This window comes from Botryllus schlosseri, chromosome 6, assembly GCF_051294905.1.
Source record: "Botryllus schlosseri isolate E-star chromosome 6, Bs_hap1, whole genome shotgun sequence".
Lineage (NCBI taxonomy): Eukaryota > Metazoa > Chordata > Ascidiacea > Stolidobranchia > Styelidae > Botryllus > Botryllus schlosseri.
The window spans coordinates 18,255,079-18,278,612 of NC_137241.1; the positions used below are offsets into that span (position 1 = coordinate 18,255,079).

Sequence of the window (23,534 nt, forward strand, 5' to 3'; positions counted from 1 at the left end):
TTTTTTAGATAGCTTGGGTAGACTCCATTTTCTATCATGAAGTTGAAAAAATGGGCCATATATTGACCGATATGCAGGCTTATCATTTTTAAAAACCATGATGGGATTTGGTCATAGCCGTCGGCCTTGTGCGATTTCAGTTTGTGGATGGCTACTTCTACTTCGTATTTGGTCGTAGGTTCAAGCACAATTGACTGGGATATCGATCTCACCTCTGACCTGGCCGACACAGGTTTTGTAATAGAAGAAGCAATATTTGGGCCTACGTTACAAAAATATTCATTGAAGTGATTCGCGATGGCCGCCGGGTCTGAAAGTTTGTTTCCGGTATCCGAATTCACAATTTCCGAAACAGACTTATGGCCTTGTTTTCGATGTAGGAGAGAGTTAAGTCCTGACCATGTTTTTCGAGTGTCCTTTATGTGTCTGTTGAAAAATCTCTCATTGTACTTTGCTTTTGCCTTGGAAATGAGATGCACGGTGCGATTCCTGAAACGTCGAAATCTTTCTCGTTCATGTTCTGGGCAGTTCTTGGTGTCTCTTCGGTTATGCCACCGGTTACGTTTACGGATAAGTTGAATCAGCTTTGTGGTCATCCACGGATTTCGCTTCAATTTTCTTTGACTTCTCGAAAGGCGCTGTAGAGGCGCAAATTGTTCCAGCAGTGATTTGATAGCAGACATAAACTCTACAAATTTTTCGTCAAAGTTGTTTACGGAGATGTGGGGGATGGCTGATGTTTTAAATTGATTGAATGCGGCATCATCGAGCGCTTCTTCGTCCACTAACTCTCGTCGTCTGCAGAGGTGATATGTTTCGGGGGGTGTCCTTTGTTGTTCTTGTGATAGAAAACCAATATGGTTGTGGTCACTGATTTTTGCCGAAATGACAAATGGAATGATTTCCATGTCGCGCGAGTTGGTATATATGTGGTCGATCAAAGTCCTTGACTTTTCGGTTATGCGTGTAGGCTCGGTGATCATTTGGTAGAGACCGGCGGATTTGACGGCGTTGGAGTATGCGTTGCCTTTGTGTTTTAGAAGGTTTATGTTAATATCTCCCGCAATGAAACACATCTTTTTGTCGCTGTTGACTTTGTCCAGTGAGCGCTCCAACGCTTTTGCGAATTGGTTCATGTTTTTCGTGGGATGACGGTATAATACGGCCACAAGAAAAGATTTGTGAATTCCAATTGGGTGATCAACTTCCAGCCATAGCTCTTCGCAATCTTTGACATTCAGATCGTAGTCCGTGCAAATTTCGTAAGGAATTTTTTCTTCAATGTAAAGACCAACACCTCCGTAAGATTTCTTTGACTTCGGTGCCGGAGTATACTCGAAGTTGTAGCCCGATATATCAACGTTTTGCGTGGGTTTGGTTGAAAAGTTTATTTCTGAAATTGCTACGAGGGTAGGTGACTTCAGGTCAACGATAAGGTCTTTTAACTCATCATGGTGGGAATTAGATTCCGAGTTGACCCAAATTTCCATTTTAGCTTGTCAGCGAATGGAGATACTTATGCGTTCGCGCAGTTCGATTCGCGTCACGCCACACTGGCTTAATCCAATTATGTGGGCGAAGAGCGCTACAATAGCGCTACAAATAGCGATTTTACAGTAGCATATATCGAAATATATTAGCACCAAACCTTTGGATGAATAATATCAAGTAGAGTTTCGGTTCAAAATTGCTATGTATTTTGTCCAACGGTTGGCGAAGCTGGGTTCAAATCGGTATTGATTGTCTGACGGTTGGTGAAGTATTGCAGCCAATGGCAAATTTCCCGATGTAGCAACCACAGTTCTGTTCAGTCTTGATATCCATTTCCAAATGATATATCCAGTTCATCAAACTTTTTGCGTCTTCAACCGATTTTCTTGCTGTATCGTTGGTGTATCAATTTGGTTGGTGAAAATTCTGTCTATCTAACTAGATAAATCGACTTCTTATCTTCTAGAATCCTGGATTTTCGACAATTATCATAGCTACATTACGGGAGCGCTGAAAACGCGTCCGCTCACCACGACGCCTCTATACCACGACGCCTCTATAATTTAACGGTCGATAAATTTCCAATATCACCAGTTTTCAGGATTTTTGAAAAGTGTCATATTATGCACTGATTTTTTTTCATAACTATATAGCCAATTATGCTATGATTTCACCATAGCCTTATATCAGGGCTCTTCAACCGGGTGTAGCTTACTAAAATGTTTAAAGGGCGTACCACTGGAATGTGGTGTACTGGGGTGTACCATATTTGCATTGCAATGGACCTATAACTAGCTATCACAATAAATACGCAAGTTCATGCTTCACAACAGGTTGACCGGATGTGCAATATCCACTGAGCTATATAAAGACAATATCTTACAATATTCGTATCAACTGTAGGCCTTAGCAGTTTAGAAATTCCATTCCTTTTGTGATGTCATCAGCAAATGTTTCTCCTCATCATTTAACCATAGTGTTCTATATGGTGTGGACCAGGGTTGTAATGACTCGAGTCATGACTCGACTCGAGTCAGACTCGAGTCACGATTTTCGGATGACTCGACTCGACTCGAGTCATTTTCTCAAAATACGGAAATGACTCGACTCGACTCGAGTCAATCTGTGTATTGACTCGACTTGGACTCGAGTCATTGCGCATGACTCGAAGCAAGTCATTGACTCGAGATTCAGACGGCCAAGACCAACATTTCATTGTAATTTCGAAGCCAACACATTATTGGGATTTCGTTTGTTGGTACTGGTGCTTGAAAGTGCGACCAGAAACTGCTAAAAGTGAGGAAAATTGATATATTATAAATGCGAACCATTCAATATCACCAAACAGAGTTAAAAAAGTGGGTTTAGGAAGACTATAACTGGAAACTGAGCAGTCAACACAATGACTTGGACTCGGACTCGAGTCATAATACCATGACTCGGACTCGATCCTCTGTTCGCTGACTTGGACTCGGACTTGACTCGGTGGGAATTGAAAATGACTCGACTTGACTCGAGTCAAAAATATAAAAGTGAGATTGACTTGTGACTTGGAGCCTTGTGACTTGGTTACAACCCTGGTGTGGACACCAGCAAATCTCACGGCTCAGTGAAATTGGTCTACGTCACACTTTCTATTTGGTCAAAGGCAACTTTACAGCCATTTTTGACCGGCTTGCCGAGCGCTAAATTCGATAAAGCGGGTATCAATGGAAAGCTGCTGCTCTACCGATTACGAAAATATAAATGTTATTCTGCTCACGGTCCTGGAACCTCCCAAAATCAGCCTCAAAAATTGCATCGTGATCTAGTTTTGACATTGTGACCAGACATGGGGTGATTACATCATGAATGTAATCGATTGCGATTACGATTACGATTACAATTACAGCAAAATAAGGATGTAGTCGATTACGATTACGATTAGATTGGAAAAGTAATCACGATTACTCACGATTACATTTATTTTGCTTCCTAGAACTATACTCATATAAGCTATATTGGTAGACAATATAAGGATTGCGATGTAAAGGCCTAATGAGAACACAGCTTTCTTTATGAGTGATACTTCATTTGCTCGTTATGTCCTAATGAACCCACTGTCCAACTTTATAGGGGACGATTTATTGCTCCCGGCAATTTACTCTCTTGACAGGCCCGTTACTGCCGCACCCCAAACCCCCCAGTAGGGTTGGCAGCGATCTCGAAGGGGTCTGAAAAAAGTATATCGTAAATCAACATAAATTATAGAGTATTTTCGAGAGATTCGATTAACTTGAAAATTTTCTTCGAGCTTCGCGATTTATTGTCTCTAGATCAGTGGTTCTCGAACCGGAGGGCGTGACAGCCTCTGAAGCAGGGGTGGGCAAACTTTTGAGCTCAAGGGCCGCATTCAAGATCTGAATCCATTCGCACTTATAAAATTGGGATTATTAACCAAAACGCAATATTGGTATTTGATTATATAGTGATAAAATGGAGATATGCTTATTTAAAACAAACCAAATATTGCTTTGATGATATCGTACCAATTTGTCAAAACTATATAGAGATGAAAGTCGGTTGTCCCGATTCTTAGAACAGGATTGAAATTTGAATCTGTGAGCAGCGATCTGTTCATATATTTACTAATTCTACTTTCGCACAGTTCCAGGACACACAATGCTGACAGCATTATAACCATGTTAGCTTCAAACACGCTTCTACTATGGGTAGATAAAATATAAATACCCTAATTCTACGCATACCGAGAACGAAGACACGCGCGAATCGTTTTTATAAGCACATCACTGAAATAATGAAAACTGGAGTGGCCGATCTGAAATCACACTCGTGATCCGAATTATGTCAATCTCGTTTAGGATTTCTGTGCTGTTTAGCAGTTGAAACCTTTCAAACTGCGTGGGCCTTGAGATCGGGCTGTCGTGCCAGAAATTGAACATAAAAAGTATTTACTCTAGAACAGTGGTTCTCAAACTGTTTATAGGACACGTCCCCCGCCTTATGTTGGTGAAGGATTTCGCCCCCCCCCCCACCCCACCCCCCCCACACACCCTTATCGTCATATCACAAAACGCAACCAGGTTGCTAGAAAACTTAACGGGTAGTTTGATGGCATGGAAGCTTGGTTACGACTGTGGATGAGAGATTTTCAAATAAGTAATTCAGACTATTTACAGAACAAGAATTCTGAATTTATATAAATCGCGTGGAGCCCAAAAAAATTTCAATTGAGCTCAGCTTCGCGCCCCCTTCAGATGCTTTCACGCCCCAATGGGGGCCCGCCCTCAGTCTGACAACTACTGCCTTAGAATTATCATGGAGAAATATGCTAAGAAAAATTTTCATCAAGTCTCTGCATTAATTCGATTGTAGCGATTGTTCGATTTTAATAAGTTTCTTTAAACTCTCGCAGGCCGCACAGAACGTCGTTGCGGGCAGCATGTGACCCGTGGGCCGTAGTGTGCCCACCCCTGCTCTGAAGGGAGGCGCGAAGCCGCAGTTAACTTTAGAAAATTTCGTGCTGTGCGCTATTTACCCTCACTGCATGGGTATTGCTTGGTATATTGTCTAAATTTCGTATTTAGGAATTCTCCCATCCACAGCCACTGCCTTCAATGCCACCCAACTATCCGTTGGGATTGCTAGCATGCGGATTGCTCTTTTTATTATTTTTTTATATAACGATTAGGAGGTGCGAAATTTTTGTCTGTCATAAAGAGGGGCGTGCCGAAAAAAGTTTTAGAACAATTGCTCTAGATAGCTTGATTTTGAAATGCATACTTCTCCCCTAAAAAAGCATGCATAATATATGAGAATATTAATTTCGGTGTCGGTCATTACCGCGCCACGACATACTAAAAGATATATGCAGTTTCGGCCAACACGCAACTTCACGAAGTGTGCTACTAAAGAATGACCTTGACCGAGACTTTGTGTATGTGTCCATTGCCAATGCCCGCGCTAGGGGGCGTCACGAATAGTCATGTCCTTCCAATCTGAGCCTCGCAATGCAAATTCCACCGGGGGTACCCACAGAGCATTGAAGACAAGACAATTTCTGTGTGCACCTCATGAAATTTTTTTTTAGTCTCCTACGTTTGGCCTCGCCTACCATTGGGAGATGAGAGAATATTAAAATTGAATAGCAATATAATGCAATTATCGATATTCTTGACGAAATTCAGTCATCAACTGGAAAATTGACCACGCTATGGTGGCCCTAGACCTACGTTTGGAGTGGGGTATTAATTGCTTTTTTCGTCCTAGTTCAAGCTACAACCCACGCTAGCATGGTGCATAAGCGGTAGGCTTTGGCGACAAGTCCCAATGTTGAGTAAAGAATCGCGATTGGTGCCTGTTTCGAGTCATATGAGAATAAGATACTTGATACAGATACTGCAAGCAGCCGCTAAGATAAATGGCATATACCGGCCCAGTTCTGATATATATCAGCAGCTGTCGATTTTTAATGCTTCGTTGAGGAAATCGTAATGTTTCGTTTGACGAGTAGGCCTACACACATCTTTGTCCGGTGTACGTAGGTATAACGTACGTATATAGGCCTACTGCTCGCCAAGCAGTAACAGTCAAACTACGCTGAACTAAGCATAATCAAACATCAATATATAAGTTACTATTTGAAACTAGGCAAAGTGGTGATTATTATCCTGCTGCGAGGCAGTGGCGTCAGGAGAGTATTGATGACCTGATATATAACATGGCGGGTGCTCTTAGAATCACACTACAATGTTCATCAAATATCTATTTACTTCTTACGCAAGGAACAGCAAAGCTAATACTTATGACGTAATAATGAGCAGTGGCGTTTGAATATCAGACGTTTGTGCTGTCACTATAATCTGATATAATATCTCTTTCTGGTTCATGAATGTTCATTTTATTTCGTAGTCCTTGCACAAATAAAAGTAATCGTTCTTTCACAAAGAAATCGATTAAATATGTGAAGTAGTCGATTACGATTACTTCGGATTTTTTTCGAATGTAATCGATTGCGATTACGATTACTTGAAAATGCCATAATCGTCGTAATCGATTACGATTACTAATCGCGATTACCCCATGTCTCATTGTCACGAAACAATTCTGTCTGACAAAACGATAGTGAAGCAAAGATGAGCCAGACAGCTTTGTTGCGTCACAATAAAGAACTCGATCACAATGCAAAATTCGAGGCTCGTTTTGAGCAAAGAATATATTCTTTGGTTTTGGGGAGTTCCAGGACCGTGAGCAGAATAAAATTTATATTTTCGTAATCAGTAATGCAGCAGCTTTCCATCGATACCCGTTTTATCGAATTTAGCGCTCGGCAAGTGGTCAAAAATGGCCATAAAGTTGCTTTTGATCTGAACCAAAATTTTCGAAGACACCCAGTCTCTTTTTCTAACAATAATGCTTGCGATTTAGGTGCATATATAGCAGTGGTCGGGAACCTATGACTCGCGAGCCATATATGGCTCTTTTGGGTATAAGATATGGCTCTTTGCCAAATATTTATTTTTGTACTGAATTGATCGATATTGCAGCGACTAGTTGATAAATTTTCATCACGGCCAGAATAATTATTCTCGTGGCAGTATAAACAATAAACATGTCTTTGAGAGGTAATGACAATGTCGTCCTCAGGTTTAGGGGCTCGGACCTCCTATTTTCAAAATCATTAAATCTAAGTTACTGTCACGCCGGCGGCCAATATCACTCGCGAATTCTATGCACCCGACTCGAAATCTTGAATTGTACGACACGTTGATTAATCAAAGAGCATAGCAGACATGACGACGCCCATTTAAAAACGCAGTTTTCAGTCAATCAATCAGGTTTATTAATATTTTCATCGTTTCAAAACATCACAAGACAATACAATGAAAAGATAGGAAGGTATCGAAACAACGTGGAGTAGCCATTAAGATCAGACATCCACCTCAGCCTAGGCGAAGTAAATAAGAGGCATGCACACTGAATGAAAAGTAATGCAGAGAATATAAGACGCAAGCGACAAAATGAGGTGGCATGTGGCGGAGGGCGAGGTCGATGTTAGGTCGTGGTCCGGTAATCCTGAACACTGGCTAGTATTGATTTAGAAGGAATTGCTTGTATTTCGACTTGAATACGGACATGCTCGACGACTGTCGGATAGCCGGCGAGATGCTGTTCCACAATTGGGGTCCGGCATGATAGAGCAATGCGTTTTCTTGTATTCAGTCCTGATCATATGGTAGTTGTTCTTCGATGACGCGCGTGTGCTGTACTTGTGCGCTTTTGTCTCAAATACACATTGTCTTCTTGATCTACGGTGAAAAATGAACTGTTGTGGATCAGTGGATGTGACATTAACAAATTACAAACTCGAATTACAAACAACGCCATAGCTATCTACTTTCTTGATTGGTAAGTATATGTATATAGCTCTGTGTAGTACCGGCGATAAAATGTATGCGTGTGGCGCAACGTCATGTTACCGCCGAATACTTTGAGAATTGAGAAGTCGATAAGCATTTAGATTTTCGGAATCAGTGTGACAGTCACATTCGTTTATTATCAGTTATAATAAATTCGAAGCTAGTTACGATGCATTGCGTAATCAATGGTGAGGCTTGGCCCGTCTCATCTGTGCCTTACCTCTCGTTCCGAGCTTTATTTTCGAACAATACATACCAGTTTTTACAGAGAAAATATGGCGTACACGAGGAATCCCGTCCAGTGAGTTCGAATTAGTGCTGCCATGACGTCACGAATTTTCAATTTTGACGTAACAGTTGATTGGCATGTATGGCTCTTTGGAAGTTGAGATGGAAAAGATAGGGCCTATATGGCTCTTCGGACAAAAAAGGTTCATTACCACTGATATATAAGTAACTAGTATGCCTGTCGGTGCGTTCTGCTTCCACAATAAGAAACTCAAATACGCAAACGCAAGGTATATCTCAACAAAGCAGTAATGACACAATGCAGCACAAGGTCTCTCCGCGGCGCGAAGTTCACGCTGCGGCTATCTACTGGAATGCGGCCGCATGCTGTAATAATCGAAATGCGGCCGCAAGCAAGAAGGTTGTTCACCATCGGATAAGGCTACGGAATCGGTGTATTATGTGGTCAGGGGTGTACGAGTTTTGAATTACAATTAAAAGGATCTACCACGACAAAAAAGGTTGAAAAGCACTGCTTTATATGATTTCATCGTAAATGAAGGCTATGGTGCGGTGCATTTTTCTATAAAATGGCAAGACGTGCATTTGCTGCTGCTCGGTTGCCGCTTGCCGATCACAACTTCGAGCAATGAGCATCCATGCGTGCAGAATAGTAGCCACGGAATGTTGTGGTGAAGCGGGTACTGTTCAGGCTTTTTAATGTGGCGGTGAAGCCGGTGCTGCTGCTGATCTTTCTTTGGTACCCAGGATGATTGTTTAATATTATGATTATGACTGTGCAGCTACTGTACATGTTCGTCATAGGTATTACCGTTAACATGTGGCTAATAAGATGCAGATTGCATGTAGGCCTAATATTTCAATTGAAAGCCTTATATTCTCTGCATTACTTTTCATTCAGTGTGCAGTGCATGCCTCTTATTTACTTCGCCTAGGCTAAGGTGGGTGTCTGATCTTAAAGGCTACTCCAAGTTGTTTCGACACCTTCCTATCTTTTCATTGCATCGCAGTCTTGTGATGTTTTTGAAACGATTAAAATATTAATAAACCTGATTGATTGATTGAGCATCACAATATTGCGATACAATTTGATGAATAGTTGCAAAATGCTTCAGGAAATCTATCAAATCTATCTTTGTACTTGTGTTGCCAGCTATAAGATTACAGGTAGTTACTGGCTGACGATGCAGCCTTCTCAGTTCTCATCTTATCATATAGCCTGTGACTGCTCCTTTTCTACCTCGCAGAGAATATTTTTTATTTTTTCCCTAGCAAATCCAATTGAAATAGATCATTACACTGGTCATCACATATTTTTAGGCAGACAAATTAAGAGTGGTTTTGGGGGTTCTGAAGGGCACTGATTCCGAATATGACCTTGGTTTTTTTCAAATTGGCTCTTGTTGTGGAGATAACCCATGGGGCTATTTCGACCAAAATCTCCCATTTTCCTGGTAATGACTATAGATATAAAATCGGCTCAGTCGTACTATAAAGTTTAGAAATTCAATCTATTTGTTATTTTTACACACAGAAGACTCTTTTAAATCAAAATACAGCAAAAGCACTATATTTAGGGGCAATAGATTTATCATAGTTACAGACTTTCACGGATTTCATGTACAATTGTACATAAATGAAATCCAGTCATATATATAAGTATTTAACTAGATACTCAAATAACGTGGCACTAATTCAATCAGATTTACGTCAACCACCTATTGTAAATTTAAAATAATCAGTTGGAATGTAATATTATTAATAATAATAATATCAATTTATTTTAAAGCACAATTGTTTTTTGTACGATTTTCGCCTGTAAGCTATTTAGTGCAGTTTCTTGAAAGGTTCCGGCAATGGTCCGCCATTATATGTTCAATTGTTCATCTCGTCTACCCTGATATCTTTCTTTTGTTGTTCTGATGTCTTGCTAGAACCTCTCCCCTTGCTAATCAACAAGATGATCAGGAAATATATCAAGATGACTGAACAGGAAGTGAACTTTTATGCTCATGTTTGTGCTCAAATTTTCGATATGCAGATACGAATTTTCGGAACAACTGTTTCTAGTTGGGTGCTTTGTGTTCATCTAAATGTTTTATTTACTACATTTTGGGAGAAATAACATACAATGAACTACTTCCTAATGTGAAATTGGAATCTTTCACCGGTATTCTAATATACCAGATACTAGATTGAAGCTTCTCGTTTGGTAGGATTGGAAAGGAAGGAAGGAAAGGACGTAGCTTATTTTTGTCATTGATGTTTTTGTGGCATATACACTGACTCATGATAGACATACATACGATCTATGCATATGTATACCATGAGTGCCTGATGTGCATATGCCGCTGGACAAGGAAGGTACAGATATAGCCTTGTACGGCTTTCTAAGTCTTGCACCGCCCCTAGCTATCCCAGTAATGCATGAGCGCCAAGCAGGGAAGTCATGGATACCAGTGTTACTAACCAGGTCTTTGGTCTGACCCGGCCGGGGATTGAACCCACGACCTACAGATCAAGAAGCCGGACGCTTCACCATTACGCTATCTTGTCGGTTACTAGCTATACCCACTTTGTTGACTCAGCGGAAAATTATCCATTTACCAGTCAAAAGAAATGAAATGCTTATGAGTATTGTTGTTAAGAATTTCAAGTACAAATTTTATAGTTTTACACTCCTCTTTAATCTTGGTAGAATGACCAATTGATACAGGAGAATATGTATTTCAGTTGTGCAAAGTACAATTTGACAAACTGCTTTTTTGACAAACAAATATTTCGCATCATGTCATGTTAATATTGATAGAATGACTGAGAACGACATGAGGGTTCTTCATAGTCAATTATCTTTTTATGCGCAGTATAAAATTAGAAAAAACTACGATTTTCTTCCAACCAAGTGAAATATTTAAGGGTAAATACAGTAATTTTAGGCTTTTTTAGGAGTATAAATATCTTCTGACAAAAAGCCAATCTGACAAAACTAATGTGATTTTCGTTATCAGCAACCTCAAAAAACCCAGAAACTGCTCTCAGATGTTCTGCCTAAATTTTTTACTTTGTTGACCAGTGTTATTATTCTCCCACTATAGTAAAATGCTCCTTGGCAATTCATTGTGCCATTTGAATTTCGCTAGGTGGTTTTGTGCATAAGAATCAAGCCTGTTATGATTCATCAGTTTATGGAAGGAGGAAAGCAGTTCATTTTTGTGAACACCTTCGATGTGCTTGAAGCAGTGGTTCCCAAACTAAGCTAGGGGCACAGTAGTGGCACTCTTACAAGAGAAGAATAGTTGCTTAAAAATTTTATTCAGGTGTTAATGTACGACTTAAACGAGGTTGCATTGTTAAGAAACATACCAGTATTTTGTCGTCAATTCCAAGAAGTCTCACTCGTTTACAGCTTTCAGTTTTAGTTAAAACAGAAAATACAAGTTCACATTGTTACTAAACTTTTGTGTGGTTTTCCATTGATCATGGAATAGGATTTGGAAGCAGACAGCTGGAACCTCTTTGAATAAAGGGTTAGTTTCATAAATCAATGAGTATTTCTTCTTCAGCAGAAAAATTGTTTGATTCTTGAAGCTATTGCTTGTAAATGTATCAGATGGAACTACTCATCTATATATGGGGATTGAAATACTGAACTGAAAATTATTTGTATGCCTATTCATGTTGAATTGAAGTTGCAGTAATTTGTAACATCAATCTGGATGCACTATGGATTTGAGTAATCAAATCAAATCTGTGTGTATCAACATTGTATTTATCACAGCAGTGGTTCCCAAGCTATTAGAATTTCTCAGTTGCTATGCGAGTAACGCAACACTCAATAGCCAAGTTATATCGTTGATTTTCGTCATACCCCACTTGACTGAGAAAAGTAAATTAATAGTTTACCTGTTTAGGCCTGTGCAGTGCGCACTTTGTTACATTGTGAAATTTCACCTTAAGTTTGGCAGGGTTTGGATCGTTTGTCGATGATGGCTCATGGTTATCAAGCTAGTCATGAAACAGCAGTACCGTAATAGTGTTCCACCACAGAACGGAAATTTTGTGGCAAACAAGCACGGATACAAACTTCCACAATATTAATAGCCTTTATCTTATTTTATACCAGCATAATAAAATATCCCCAATTTTTTCATGTGTTTCGTGCGATTTAAAGCCACCATGGCCACTGGCCACAAACATGTTTTTATATAGTATGTAAGCCTGACTAGATTTAAAGATATCGATTTATTTTGTGTATTCATGTTGCAGCATCTGACGATGTTTGTATGTAGTTGGTACACAAATAGCCTACCGTGCAAATGTTAAAACGTTTGGGAATCTGTCCAATCTGCAACATACCAAGGACAGCCATGCCTTGACTAAACATGAAAATATTGATTTAGCGGACTATATTTCTGGTATTACAATTCTATAGATTTTTCCAATCAATTAAAGCAGGACTTCTGATCTTTCAGAAAAATGAAAAAGTCTTCATTTCTTCTTGTGCCAATCATCGGATTTGCTTTACTTGATATGCATGCACAATATTTAAGCATTGTCGTTGACGAACCTGATGATGTATACGACTTTATTATTGGTGGGTATAGTATTAAGCATGAAAGCACTGTACTGCTGTCGTGTATCATGAAAATAAATATTTTTTGTTGCAGTTGGGGGCGGGACAACAGGATCGGTTGTAGCCAGACGTTTGACAGAAACAAATATTTTCAAGTGAGAGGATTAACTTGTCTTGTGAATAGACTCAACATTATAACATCAAGTGTAGGCTATCTTGATTTAGTTGTTAACCACTTGTAATTGCTTACGTTAGAGTTCTGTTACTTGAAGCTGGTTCGGAATACATGCACGATCCCTTTGTAAACATTCCACTTTTGACATTGCTGAATCGTGGCCGATGGGTTGACTGGCTTTTCAAAACGGAAAGCACGAAACCGTACTCGAATATCATGAAGGACAATGTAATAATGTCAAATTTTCCACCCAATTCTTGATTCTGAGTTACGTCTCCCAACTTTACAGGCATGCGATATCAGCAGAGGAAAAGTTTTGGGAGGGAGCAGTGCCATCAATTATCAATTATATTCACGAGGAAGCCCTGAGGATTACGATTCCTGGTCACGTCATGGAGCAGAAGGATGGGACTATCACAGTGTACTGCCTTTCTTTAAGAAGTCTGAAAAAAGTCATCACATCTACCCCGTCGAGGATTATTATCATGGAAATGACGGGCCGCTAAAAGTCAATCACATGGAAAAAATGGGACTTACTGAAGCATTTATTTCCGCAGCTGAACAGTTAGGTTGTATTTAATTCAATCCAACTAATCCGCAAAATATTGATCGTCATGTACACCAGTGTTTTGTCCCAGTATTATTATATGTCATTCTGAAACGAATACTGGAAATCATTTCAGGTCTATCCAGTATCAAAGATCATAACTCACAAAGTATTGTCGGCGTTTCGCCACAGCAAACAACAGTACACAGAGGTATGCGTCAAAGTTCAGATAAGGCCTTTCTTTACCCTGTTGCTCGCTCAAGGTAAGTCATCAATACCTTATGAATAGATGAAAACAATATAGTTTCGTAATCCTTTTAAAGAAAACAGCATTTGCATATTGTAGTCAATGCACATCTTATGCGAATCAATTTCAAAACCGGACCGTCGGGTCAGAAAATCGCAACTGGCGTGGAATTTACGAAAAATGGAATCGTACGTAACATTACAGCAAGAAAGGAAGTGATACTCAGTGCTGGTGTGTACGTTTTAAGATACAAATCCATATCATTTCTACCATTCGATGTGATTGCCCCAAGGTACTTTTGGAACTCCCCAGATTTTAATGCTGTCCGGGATTGGAGATAGAGTGGAGTTGCAAAAACATGGGGTAATTTACATGTATAAATATATATATTGGATTGTGTTAAGTTTTCTTTTTATTGTCTGTTTCATACTTTATTGACAGATTAACGTCGTCCACCATCTACCTGGAGTTGGACGAAATTATCAAGATCACATATTCTTCCCAGTAAATTTTCATGCTCGTAATCTTACTTATGGAGATACCGCATCATTCAAAGAAGTAAGGGCAAGCCGTGATCTAACCAAGAACATTTTGCAACATAATAAATAAGATGGCTTGTATTTCAGATATTATTTAGTTTTCCTGATTGGATTCTTAATGGCCGTGGGCCTCTAGGCACTATGGGCATGGCAGCAGCTAATTTCATGGTTCCTAAAACACCCAAGTGAGTACTAATTTGACCCTAATATTGTCATATCTTCTTAACGAACAAGAATGTTTTTTCAGAACTACATCTTTGCCTGATATCCAGGCCTTACTTCTGCCTGCCGAAAGTGGCCCATTACTGCATAGGATTGTTACACACTCATATAGTTACTCATCAGATGTGAGTGCTGTTTTGCTGGTACAAATATTGCTTGGTTCGTAGCGATACGATTTTTCCAGGTCTTCGATTACGAAAGTGCATACTCTGACAGAGACGGGGTTTTGTTTTCATTTTTCATCTACTCCATATTACTTCATCCCAAAAGTTCTGGGACAGTGACACTCAGATCGCCGAATCCATTTGATCCACCACTGATTGATCCAAATCTGTATTCCAACCCAGAAGATTTGAAAACCATGATAGCAGGTAGGTGTGTCGCTATTCTGTAACTTTCAGTACCTAGACATTGATTGTACATATTTCGATTTCAGGAATAAAGTGGATCATCGGGGCGGAAAATACACCATCCTTCAAGTTGAAGAAAGCGAAGTTTGTTAACATCGTTAAGCAATGTAATGCGACTATGAAAGAGTAAATTCAAATCATTCTGCACATTCTTTTGAGATTACGATCTGATCAATTTTCTTCGATTTAGCGACAGCTTTTACAAGTGTCTTGTAATGAGCGAATCACAGCTGTATCATGGCTGCTGCACAGCAAAAGTTGGCAAACAAGAAGACAAGTTGGCAGTTGTAGATCCTCAACTAAGGTTGGCATTACCACTGTCCTATTCAAATTGTGTCTACATAGTCTCACTGTCGAATTGATTTTACCACTCGTTGAGGTTACCAGAGATAGTAAAAGTAGTTATTGTTGGTTATTAGATAGCGTAATGGTGGAGCATCCAGCTTCTTGCTTGGTATGTCTCCTTTCTTCCTTGGCTCCAAAAATATTCAAGGTAGAACGGAACTAGTTCTAGTCTAAAAACATTAACGGAGTATGTAACAGAAGTATGCAAATCTCACTAAGTACTCCAAATTAGTAGTCAGATAGTTATGTTGTAGTGTGACTGAAAGGTTAGAATGCTTTCCAAGGTAAAAAATTCAATGACTTAAAAATCTACCCCGTTCACAAGTAAATCCATATTTTGCATATGGCGATTCTGACTCCAGTGACGTAATTTTAGGGCAGTGACTTGAGTCAAGTGAAGTCATGCGATAAATGTGACTCGAGTCATCTCAACACTGACAGAAGCCTCCTCGTCATTTGCTTGTTACTGTTTTTTGATGAATTGGTTACCTGCTTGCTATCTCGAAGTATCCAATTCCTAATAGTACAGGTTTTCTAATATCAACATCAATCCAAAAAGTTGCAACACATGATATAGACAAGTGTTGATCAAGTTGCTTATGAAATGAAGGTTGAAGAGTTATTTTACCAACAGGAAGGTATCGTATAAGACTTTGGCAGCTTGTGTTTGGTCATGGCGGGCAGCGTCATGGCATTTATGTAACATATCATACAGGATCACCTTTGATAGCTTAGCATGTGACTCGGAACACCGTTTTGTGCGGCCCGCGAAAGCCTCAATAAAATATACGGCGTAATAAAAATGTAATTTATGCAGCAACTTGGCAATACTTTTTCTTAATACATTTTCCCATGACAATAACAAGTTATAGTTTGACTAACATATAGTAGCCTGCATAGGTGGTCAGTACCGAAGTACTTCTACTTTTTGGTAGTACTCAAGTAGTTTTCCTCTACTTCTGGTACTTGCTCAAGTAGATCTGATTTTCTCTACTTCTACTACTTCGTAATATTTTGTGATCTACTTACATACTTAGAAGCAGTTCAATCCCCCAATACGAAAGATAGCCTGAGGAATTGCAGGGCTGTTTTCACGGAGTACCAACATTTAATATTCATAAAAGTCAAGTCAAACCCAGAAATTTCGTATTTCACTTTCAATTCCGAGTATCATATGATCATACATGTTGAAGCATGGAAGCAAGTGTAGTAATGCATCAATTTTCCGAAAATAAAGCTACAATAAATCTAACTTTTACGATCTACAATATTTGTTATTATCGTTTACTAATCGCTCAAAGTGATGAAACCGTATCTGATACAACTTCTGCGTATTGCTCTTTGCCTAAACTTGGGGCCTTATAATATGGGGTAGGGCGCCATGCCATGATATTCTCTAAAATGGGGTTATCTAGTAAACAAAGGGTTAATATCGCATTTTCATATCAATACTATAATTTGCGTCACATGATACAAAAGAATGCTTATTCTGTCGAAAATTGATACCTCCTGGGATGAATCAATGCGAATCAAGCTCTCTGCACCTTCCATATAGCTCAGTTCGCAGCTTTTGACAGTCCATGCGAACGAATTAAGACTGTTTTCAAATCTACTTACTTGAGTAGATTTAAAGTCAGTCAATTCTACTTCTACTTCAAGTAGTGTTAGGTGGCTTATAGAAGAAGTACTTCCACTCGTACTCGAGTAGATTTTTTCGTTTCTATTTCTAGTAGGTCTTTTCGACCTATGGAAGTTGAATTGTACTCTTTTTAGGGTTTATGGAGTAGATGGCTTACGCCTTGCAGACGCATCCGTGATGCCTCATATTATCTCCGGCCCGCTTCAAGCAACATGTTATATGATTGGAGAGAAGACCGCAGCCATGATTCTTGGCAGCTATTCATAGACATTGAACATTTTGCAGATTTGCCCTGGGGTTGTTACTCAAACTCGTGGCTATGGAATTTCTGGTAATACGATGAGCTCACTCTTACTTTTCTTAATGCTAGCCTACAGCATTCTAATTTACGATCAAGTGGATTTGCTGTCTTTCTTGCTAGTTTTTGTATAAATTATGTCATCTGACTTTTTGGGGAATTGTATGATTCAATTATTGTGCAATAACATTGACACTTGAGTAACTGGACATTATTTATCATAATCTCATCACATGCACTGTGTTGCACGTTTGTATCATCATATTTAACCGCGAAAATACGATACAATGATAAAATAAAGAATTATTAACTCGATTAACGGTTATCAACGAAATCAACAAGGCGCACAAATAGCAATAAACGAGTCGTCAATTTCAAATGCATATCCATTTAAATATATTTTCTTTATTCCTGTGTTTCTTAACCCTTTTTATGCTCCTACCCCTTGATCTTTCATGAAATTGTCTCGTCTAAAGTGACCGACAGAGAGAAAAAAAAGTGAAGGATTGTTACTCAATGTATTTACAACTTACGTTCACGCTTCAATTAGGTATAGTCTACATTGTTATTTTCTGTCCGTCTTCAGCACTGATTCAATGGAAAAGCCGGTATTGGTAGGCTATAAGTGTTGATTTTAACGATGTTTCATATTGAGATGGGTGACAAGATTTCGTATGGTAGGCTATATATTCATGATATCATGTAATACTGTGTCAAGCTTCAAGGTCGTCACTTGATGATCAAGGCAGTAATTTCTTTATCGAAGTCGGGTTTGTTATTGCCGATCCTTTGAGTATCCTTGTGTTTCGAAGTGCAATCGCGTCGCAGAGAATCGTTGCGCTGTTGATACTTTCTATAGGCGCTTCGGTAAAAGCGAGTACACCTTACTAGCTTTTCCTTGACTTGTAAGGGTAGAACTTGGTCCACAGAATGCATTAGGGAAATGCGAATTTTTGCGCATTCTCCTTCAACTTACAGAAATCTTTTCGTCTAGGTAGCTGTATACATCTGATTGGTTATGTCAGATTATTGTAATATCGATTGGCTTAGCCCGCTTGTTGTGTAGGGCTCCAGAGACACGTTGCGCTGTTGATGGCGGGTGTATGTAATTTCTATAGTCGCTTGGGTCAAGTGTGATCACACGTTACCAGCCTTTCCTTGATCTGTAAGGGTAGGACTTGGTCTTTGAATGCAGAAGGTAAAATTTTTATTAAAGGTTTACGTCAGGGGTGTCGAACTAAACTGGAGTGGCGGTCCAGATTCAATCCTGTAGATAGCTTGCGGGCCGGACCAGTCAACTGATCACAACATGTTACCACCAAATGGACATATCAATGTCGAACGTGTTGGCCGACAAGCAGCAGTTATTGAATTTAAATGTTTTATCGCCCAAATCATTTTGGCCACCCACACAGCCTACGGATTCGCATGTTGCCGAAACGTGTGTCTCCTAGGGTGAAAATGCACAGTGCCAAAATGCTGGTTCATATAAAATATGCGCGGTCCCACAGGCTGCACATTGCACACTCCTAGACTAAAGCATCCAAATGGTTTCATACGATTGCGGTTGCCTGTTGATTCTCCGAAACAAAAACTTGAGTAACGGGAAATCGCGCGGAGCGTGAAAAAATGTTCAGGATACCTAAAATCTGCCCCAAAAAGGCTCTGTATTATGATGATATATCAAATAATTTTCGCTTTTTCCATTTTGAAATCTTATGTTTTGCATCAAAACATGGTTATGAATATGTCAAGTTCATCAAATCATTTGACGTGCCATGACAAATCATCTCGCGTGCCGGGGTTTGCCGACCCCTATGGTTACAGTATTTCGCGCCGAAGGCCGTGGGTTTATCCGACCACGTCAACTCGAATAATATTTTTCTCTTTGACAATATCGACAGAAGAAGCGTTTCGGAGTCGAACCAAGCACCTTATCGTGCTACCTTGCTCATTGCCCACTACCACCAGACGTAGGCTACCCTGACTACTAACAAATACAATGCGCCCGGGGCCGACGATATTCATACGACATTCATACCCCTAGACCCAGGGCCGTAACAGCCCTTCGTCAGCCCCCCCCCAAAAAAAAAAACGTTGACCTTGGGCCCCCCATATGATGATAACCCGAACTTCTCGCCTAAACGCGCGAAGCGCGAAAAATTTATATAATTCATGATTGAATCGGTCAATATGATCGGCAATTTGCATACATATTGCTATCAATTTTTATCCTCTCTCTGCTCACGTAATCAGATTTACCAGAAGAGCTGAGTGAGGTGTCTCCGTAACATGATGATATTTCGTGACCTCGATCCAGTCTGCTATATCAAAAAATATGGAATCGCCCAAACGTATAGGCTACTAAACTAAAAGACGAATTGGTATTTCTTCACTGGCATATTATTCTTCCGTGCGGGATACTTGGCAATTAGAAATCGCGCAAAGCGCGAAAAATTTTTGAAAAAGTTGCATAAATTTTACAAAAAATACTCCATAATTTATGCTAATTTACGATATAATTTTGGGCCCACTTCGAGCTCGCCCCCCAATTGGGGGGTTTGGGGTGCGGCAGTTACGGCCCTGCCCAGACTCCACAGGGGGATGGATTTTTAACCAGTACTTATGAGCACATTCATTCAACTCAGTATAAACAGAGAGTTTATGTAACCTAATCGCGCCAATAGCGAAAATTTTCGATCATTCATGACTGAATCGGTCAATATGGTAATTGCATGTATAGCCTATATTGCTATTAGTTTTTATCCTCACATCAGAAATGTCAGATTTTGCGGCAGAGCTGTCGTCTTTGTTCCATATTCTTACGGGCTTTTTGAAATAGTAACTTCGTAGCATGTCTATACTTCGTGACCTACTGTCTCTTATATATTGAATAAATATTGAAATCGCCCATGCTTACTAAACTAAAACCCGCAGACGATTCCAAATTCGGATTTATTCACTGACAAATAATTTTTTTCTTTGGGATGGCATTTGTCCTGTGGGGTACAGATTGTCAGGACAGCGAGATTCGGCATTATAGTCATCAATACGCTCCTCGCAAATGAAAATTAATCTGCTTACGAGAATTATAATTTTCAAGTAAGGAAGCCCCGAAACCTTAATTGACCGGGTCGCAACATACGAGACATTCTACTACAAAGCTAAGAACGTTACCGGAAATAACACATTTCTGAAGTCATGATCACCCCACAACATTGTCAAGAAGTGCAATGAGATCGGTATAGTCCAGGGGTGGGCAACATACGGCCCGCGGGCCGGATCCGGCCCGCGAAGGGATTTTGTCCGGCCCGCGGACAGTTTTCCGTCTTGTATGATGCGGCCCGCGGCTACAGTCTGCCGAGATTCCCCGCTACTTGCTTACTGCGTCAAATTTTAGTGACTGTATGTTATTATATATAATACATGCGAGCGCACTGCGCATCGTGCGAGAATGGAGTTTACGCTTAAGTTCGTCGAAACGGGAAGAGCTGCATTATCGGCAGTTACGATGTACTCAACCCTAATATCGTTTGTGGTAATCTTGGTGTTTGTCGACTACAATGGTCATTTACACCAGCCCGATATTCCTTATTTTTGATTCCGTAGCCGGGTCGCGGGCCACTTTTCAAATGTCGTAGAAGCCGCGATCCGCATGAATTCAATATCGCCATAAAATAGGCCACACAGTTGAACAACGACGCTATCACGTCACCTATTGTGTGTTGATTGTTCAGAGAGAAGCAGACATGGCGGCGCCTGTATGTTAATGCTGTTCTCAAATTCACATTGTCTTCGTCATTATCAGAGAGAAATGGCTTTGAAGTGACATTGCTGTCGTTAAATACATTCAATAAATGCGATTTACACCTTGTATATGTGGATAAATGGACGAATAATGCATCGATTCAGCAATCCGGCCCGCCAAGTACATAATTTTCCTATATCCGGCCCGCCGGCTGGAGAAGTTGCCCGCCCCTGGTATAGTCAAAAAATATACCAAATTATCTTTAATGTGACAGATAACAAGCATTATGTTCTTTGTGCTGGCATAAAAGGTACTTGAACTTTAACATATTACATTGTGGCGAGATAGCGCAGTGGTATAATCCGCGGCTGCAACACCAATAGGTGCGGGTTCGAGTCCGACCGAGGTCGACTTCCGTATTCCGATACCTAAGTGTTGGAGGTTTACCTAGGCTCCTCCTCGTCACCTCATCCGTGTATGCGGTGTCTTACAAAAGCCTAGAGGTGGGCCGTGCTATAAGTCGGCAGTTACGGAAAATAAAAAAGAATATCGGCCTGGTGTAAATGACCATAGTAGTCGACAAACACCATGAATACCCCAAAAACAAAACAAAAAACATATTACATTATATTATGACGTCATAATGAGTGATACTCGAATACTCAACTCGAAGCGTAAACGTGATTCAGAATCGAATCACTCAGGCAGCACCGTAACTGCCGCACCCCAAACCCCCCAACTGGGGGGGGCGAGCTCGAAGGGGGCCCAAAATTATTTCGTGAATTAGCATAAATTATAGAGTATTTTTTTCAAAATTTATGCAATTATTTTCGAATTCAAGATGCCATTTATCTTTATTATTGGGTATTGGGCCATTACCGCGCCACGACCCACCAAGACATGCAATCAAGTTTTAAGCCATATGACATGAGACTATAAGAAGTGTGCCAGAACGATCGGCAGCGAGAAAACCTTTGCCGAAAAGGACTATGCCGTTATGCTGACCGAAGACTTCGTTATATATACAAAATACATATAGGTTTAATTGTCCATAGGCGCCTAAATGACTGGCGCCGAATGTTCCCGTCTTGGAAATCTGAACCTCACAAGACAAATACCATCCCGCTGAGAAAAGTTTTACGCCAGTGAAGAAATACCAATTTGAAATTGTGTGCGTCTTTCAGTTTAGTACGTTCATGCGATTCTATATTTTTTGATTTAGCAGACTGGAAGTCACGAAATAACATCATGTAACGAAGTCATATCAACGGGTCCGCCCGCCCGAAGATGTTCAATTATTATTTACGGGCCCTCCCGTCTTCAAGACACTTCACTGAGCTCTACCGGTAAATCTAATTACGTGAGTAGAGACGCAGGGTTGTAACCAAGTCACATGGTTCCGAGTCACGAGTCAATCTGACTTTTGTGGTTTTGACTCGAGTCGAGTCGAGTCATGTTCAATTCATCACCGACTCGAGTCCGAGTCCAAGTCACCGTTTTAAGGGTCAAGTCCGAGTCATAGTGTTTTGACTCGAGTCGAGTCCAAGTCACAGTATTGAAGTCATGTTGAACTTATGTTTTCAATTCTGCTTGGGTGATATCGAATTCCTTGCTTGCCAAACATGCTTATTTTGTCCCTATCATAGTCTTGGCACATATTTATTTAGGCAGATAACAGACAGTTCCTGGCCTCATTTACCGATGCTAAAGATAAACGAGACAGGCCGCCAATACGATAAATTTACTAATCTTAGAACTTTAAATCAAATATCTGTCTTGTCAGTCTGATATATCACAAATACAAGCATTCAGTTTTTATTACGAGCACATCGCCGACGGCTCACAAATAGCTTATAGAGAATTAACGAATTCACGTCTACATACTATCTGATAGAGAACCTACGAATTACACGTCTAGCTAGATACAAGCTGGTAAAGAGTCGACAGATAAACGTTTATGTTGAGGTACAGTTTTGCTTTCACATTATATCAGGTGGTTGACCAGAAAAAGGTCAACTTTCCTGCTCAGCTCCCGAAATAGTCGCCGGAGCGTTACTTTAGTGCTGATTTACTGTTATCTTAGTCGAATTTGCCCTACATTTACCAAAAAAATTCTCAAAAATGAGGACAGAATCTCAAAAAGGAGGCTACTTCTTAAAATTGTTAGATGATCTAAAATAACTTAAATTTGGCTCAATTCCAACCAGTAGAAAGCAATGTTAAGAGAAAATATTTTGGATTAATTACCAGTGTTGGGATGACTCGAGTCATGACTTGACTCGAGTCAGACTCGAGTCACCTTTTTCGTATGACTTGACTTGACTCGAGTCACTTTGCTAAAATGACTTGACTTGACTTGACTCGGCGTATCAGAAATGTGGATTGACTCGTGACTCGGAGCAAAATTCACGAGTCAATTTCGAGTCATCAAGCAGTCAATGTTGATAAAAATCATTGTATCTTGCATATGTTCGGATTGTTCGCGAAACGCGGGTGTAAACGATGAGAGCGACCAATCATTCAATGATCGTGCGTTTTACTGACCCTCCATTGTTCTCTCACAAATAAATTGATCGCAAACGAAGTGATCGAAGCTTACAGCTTATGTCGTCGTAAACTAGTATAGTAAAGC

The 23,534-nt window shown here is 40.0% G+C and overlaps 1 protein-coding gene across 3 annotated transcripts; it reads left to right on the forward strand.

The window, feature by feature from the left end:
- Positions 1-8,765: 8,765 nt before the first annotated feature.
- Positions 8,766-18,921, forward strand: LOC145441319 (glucose dehydrogenase [FAD, quinone]-like). Of its 3 annotated transcripts, none has more exons than XM_080319152.1 (15): positions 8,766-11,686; positions 12,615-12,753; positions 12,827-12,887; positions 12,988-13,135; positions 13,197-13,476; positions 13,591-13,717; positions 13,778-13,932; positions 13,994-14,064; positions 14,143-14,259; positions 14,328-14,425; positions 14,488-14,587; positions 14,647-14,833; positions 14,899-14,998; positions 15,063-15,176; positions 16,991-18,921. In XM_080319152.1, exons 2-15 carry the CDS (start codon positions 12,636-12,638, stop codon positions 17,121-17,123), a joined length of 1,809 nt encoding a protein of 602 aa, XP_080175278.1. In that variant the 5' UTR covers positions 8,766-11,686; positions 12,615-12,635; the 3' UTR covers positions 17,124-18,921. The 3 variants fall into 3 exon arrangements, with proteins under 3 accessions (XP_080175278.1, XP_080175277.1, XP_080175279.1); XM_080319151.1 differs by having other exon boundaries at positions 8,767-11,686; positions 12,632-12,753; XM_080319153.1 differs by lacking the exon at positions 8,766-11,686 and adding an exon at positions 12,297-12,574 and having other exon boundaries at positions 12,632-12,753.
- The last annotated feature ends 4,613 nt before the right edge of the window (positions 18,922-23,534 follow it).

What these genes read in the sequence shown, in the direction of transcription:
- LOC145441319 (XM_080319152.1), top strand. Translation starts at nt 12,636, where the DNA reads ATGAAAAAGTCTTCATTTCTTCTTGTGCCAATCATCGGATTTGCTTTA. An exon ending in TTCCGCAGCTGAACAGTTAG is followed by an intron (nt 13,477 to 13,590) that starts GTTGTATTTAAT and finishes AAATCATTTCAG; the next exon opens with GTCTATCCAGTATCAAAGAT. An exon ending in ATGGTTCCTAAAACACCCAA is followed by an intron (nt 14,426 to 14,487) that starts GTGAGTACTAAT and finishes ATGTTTTTTCAG; the next exon opens with AACTACATCTTTGCCTGATA.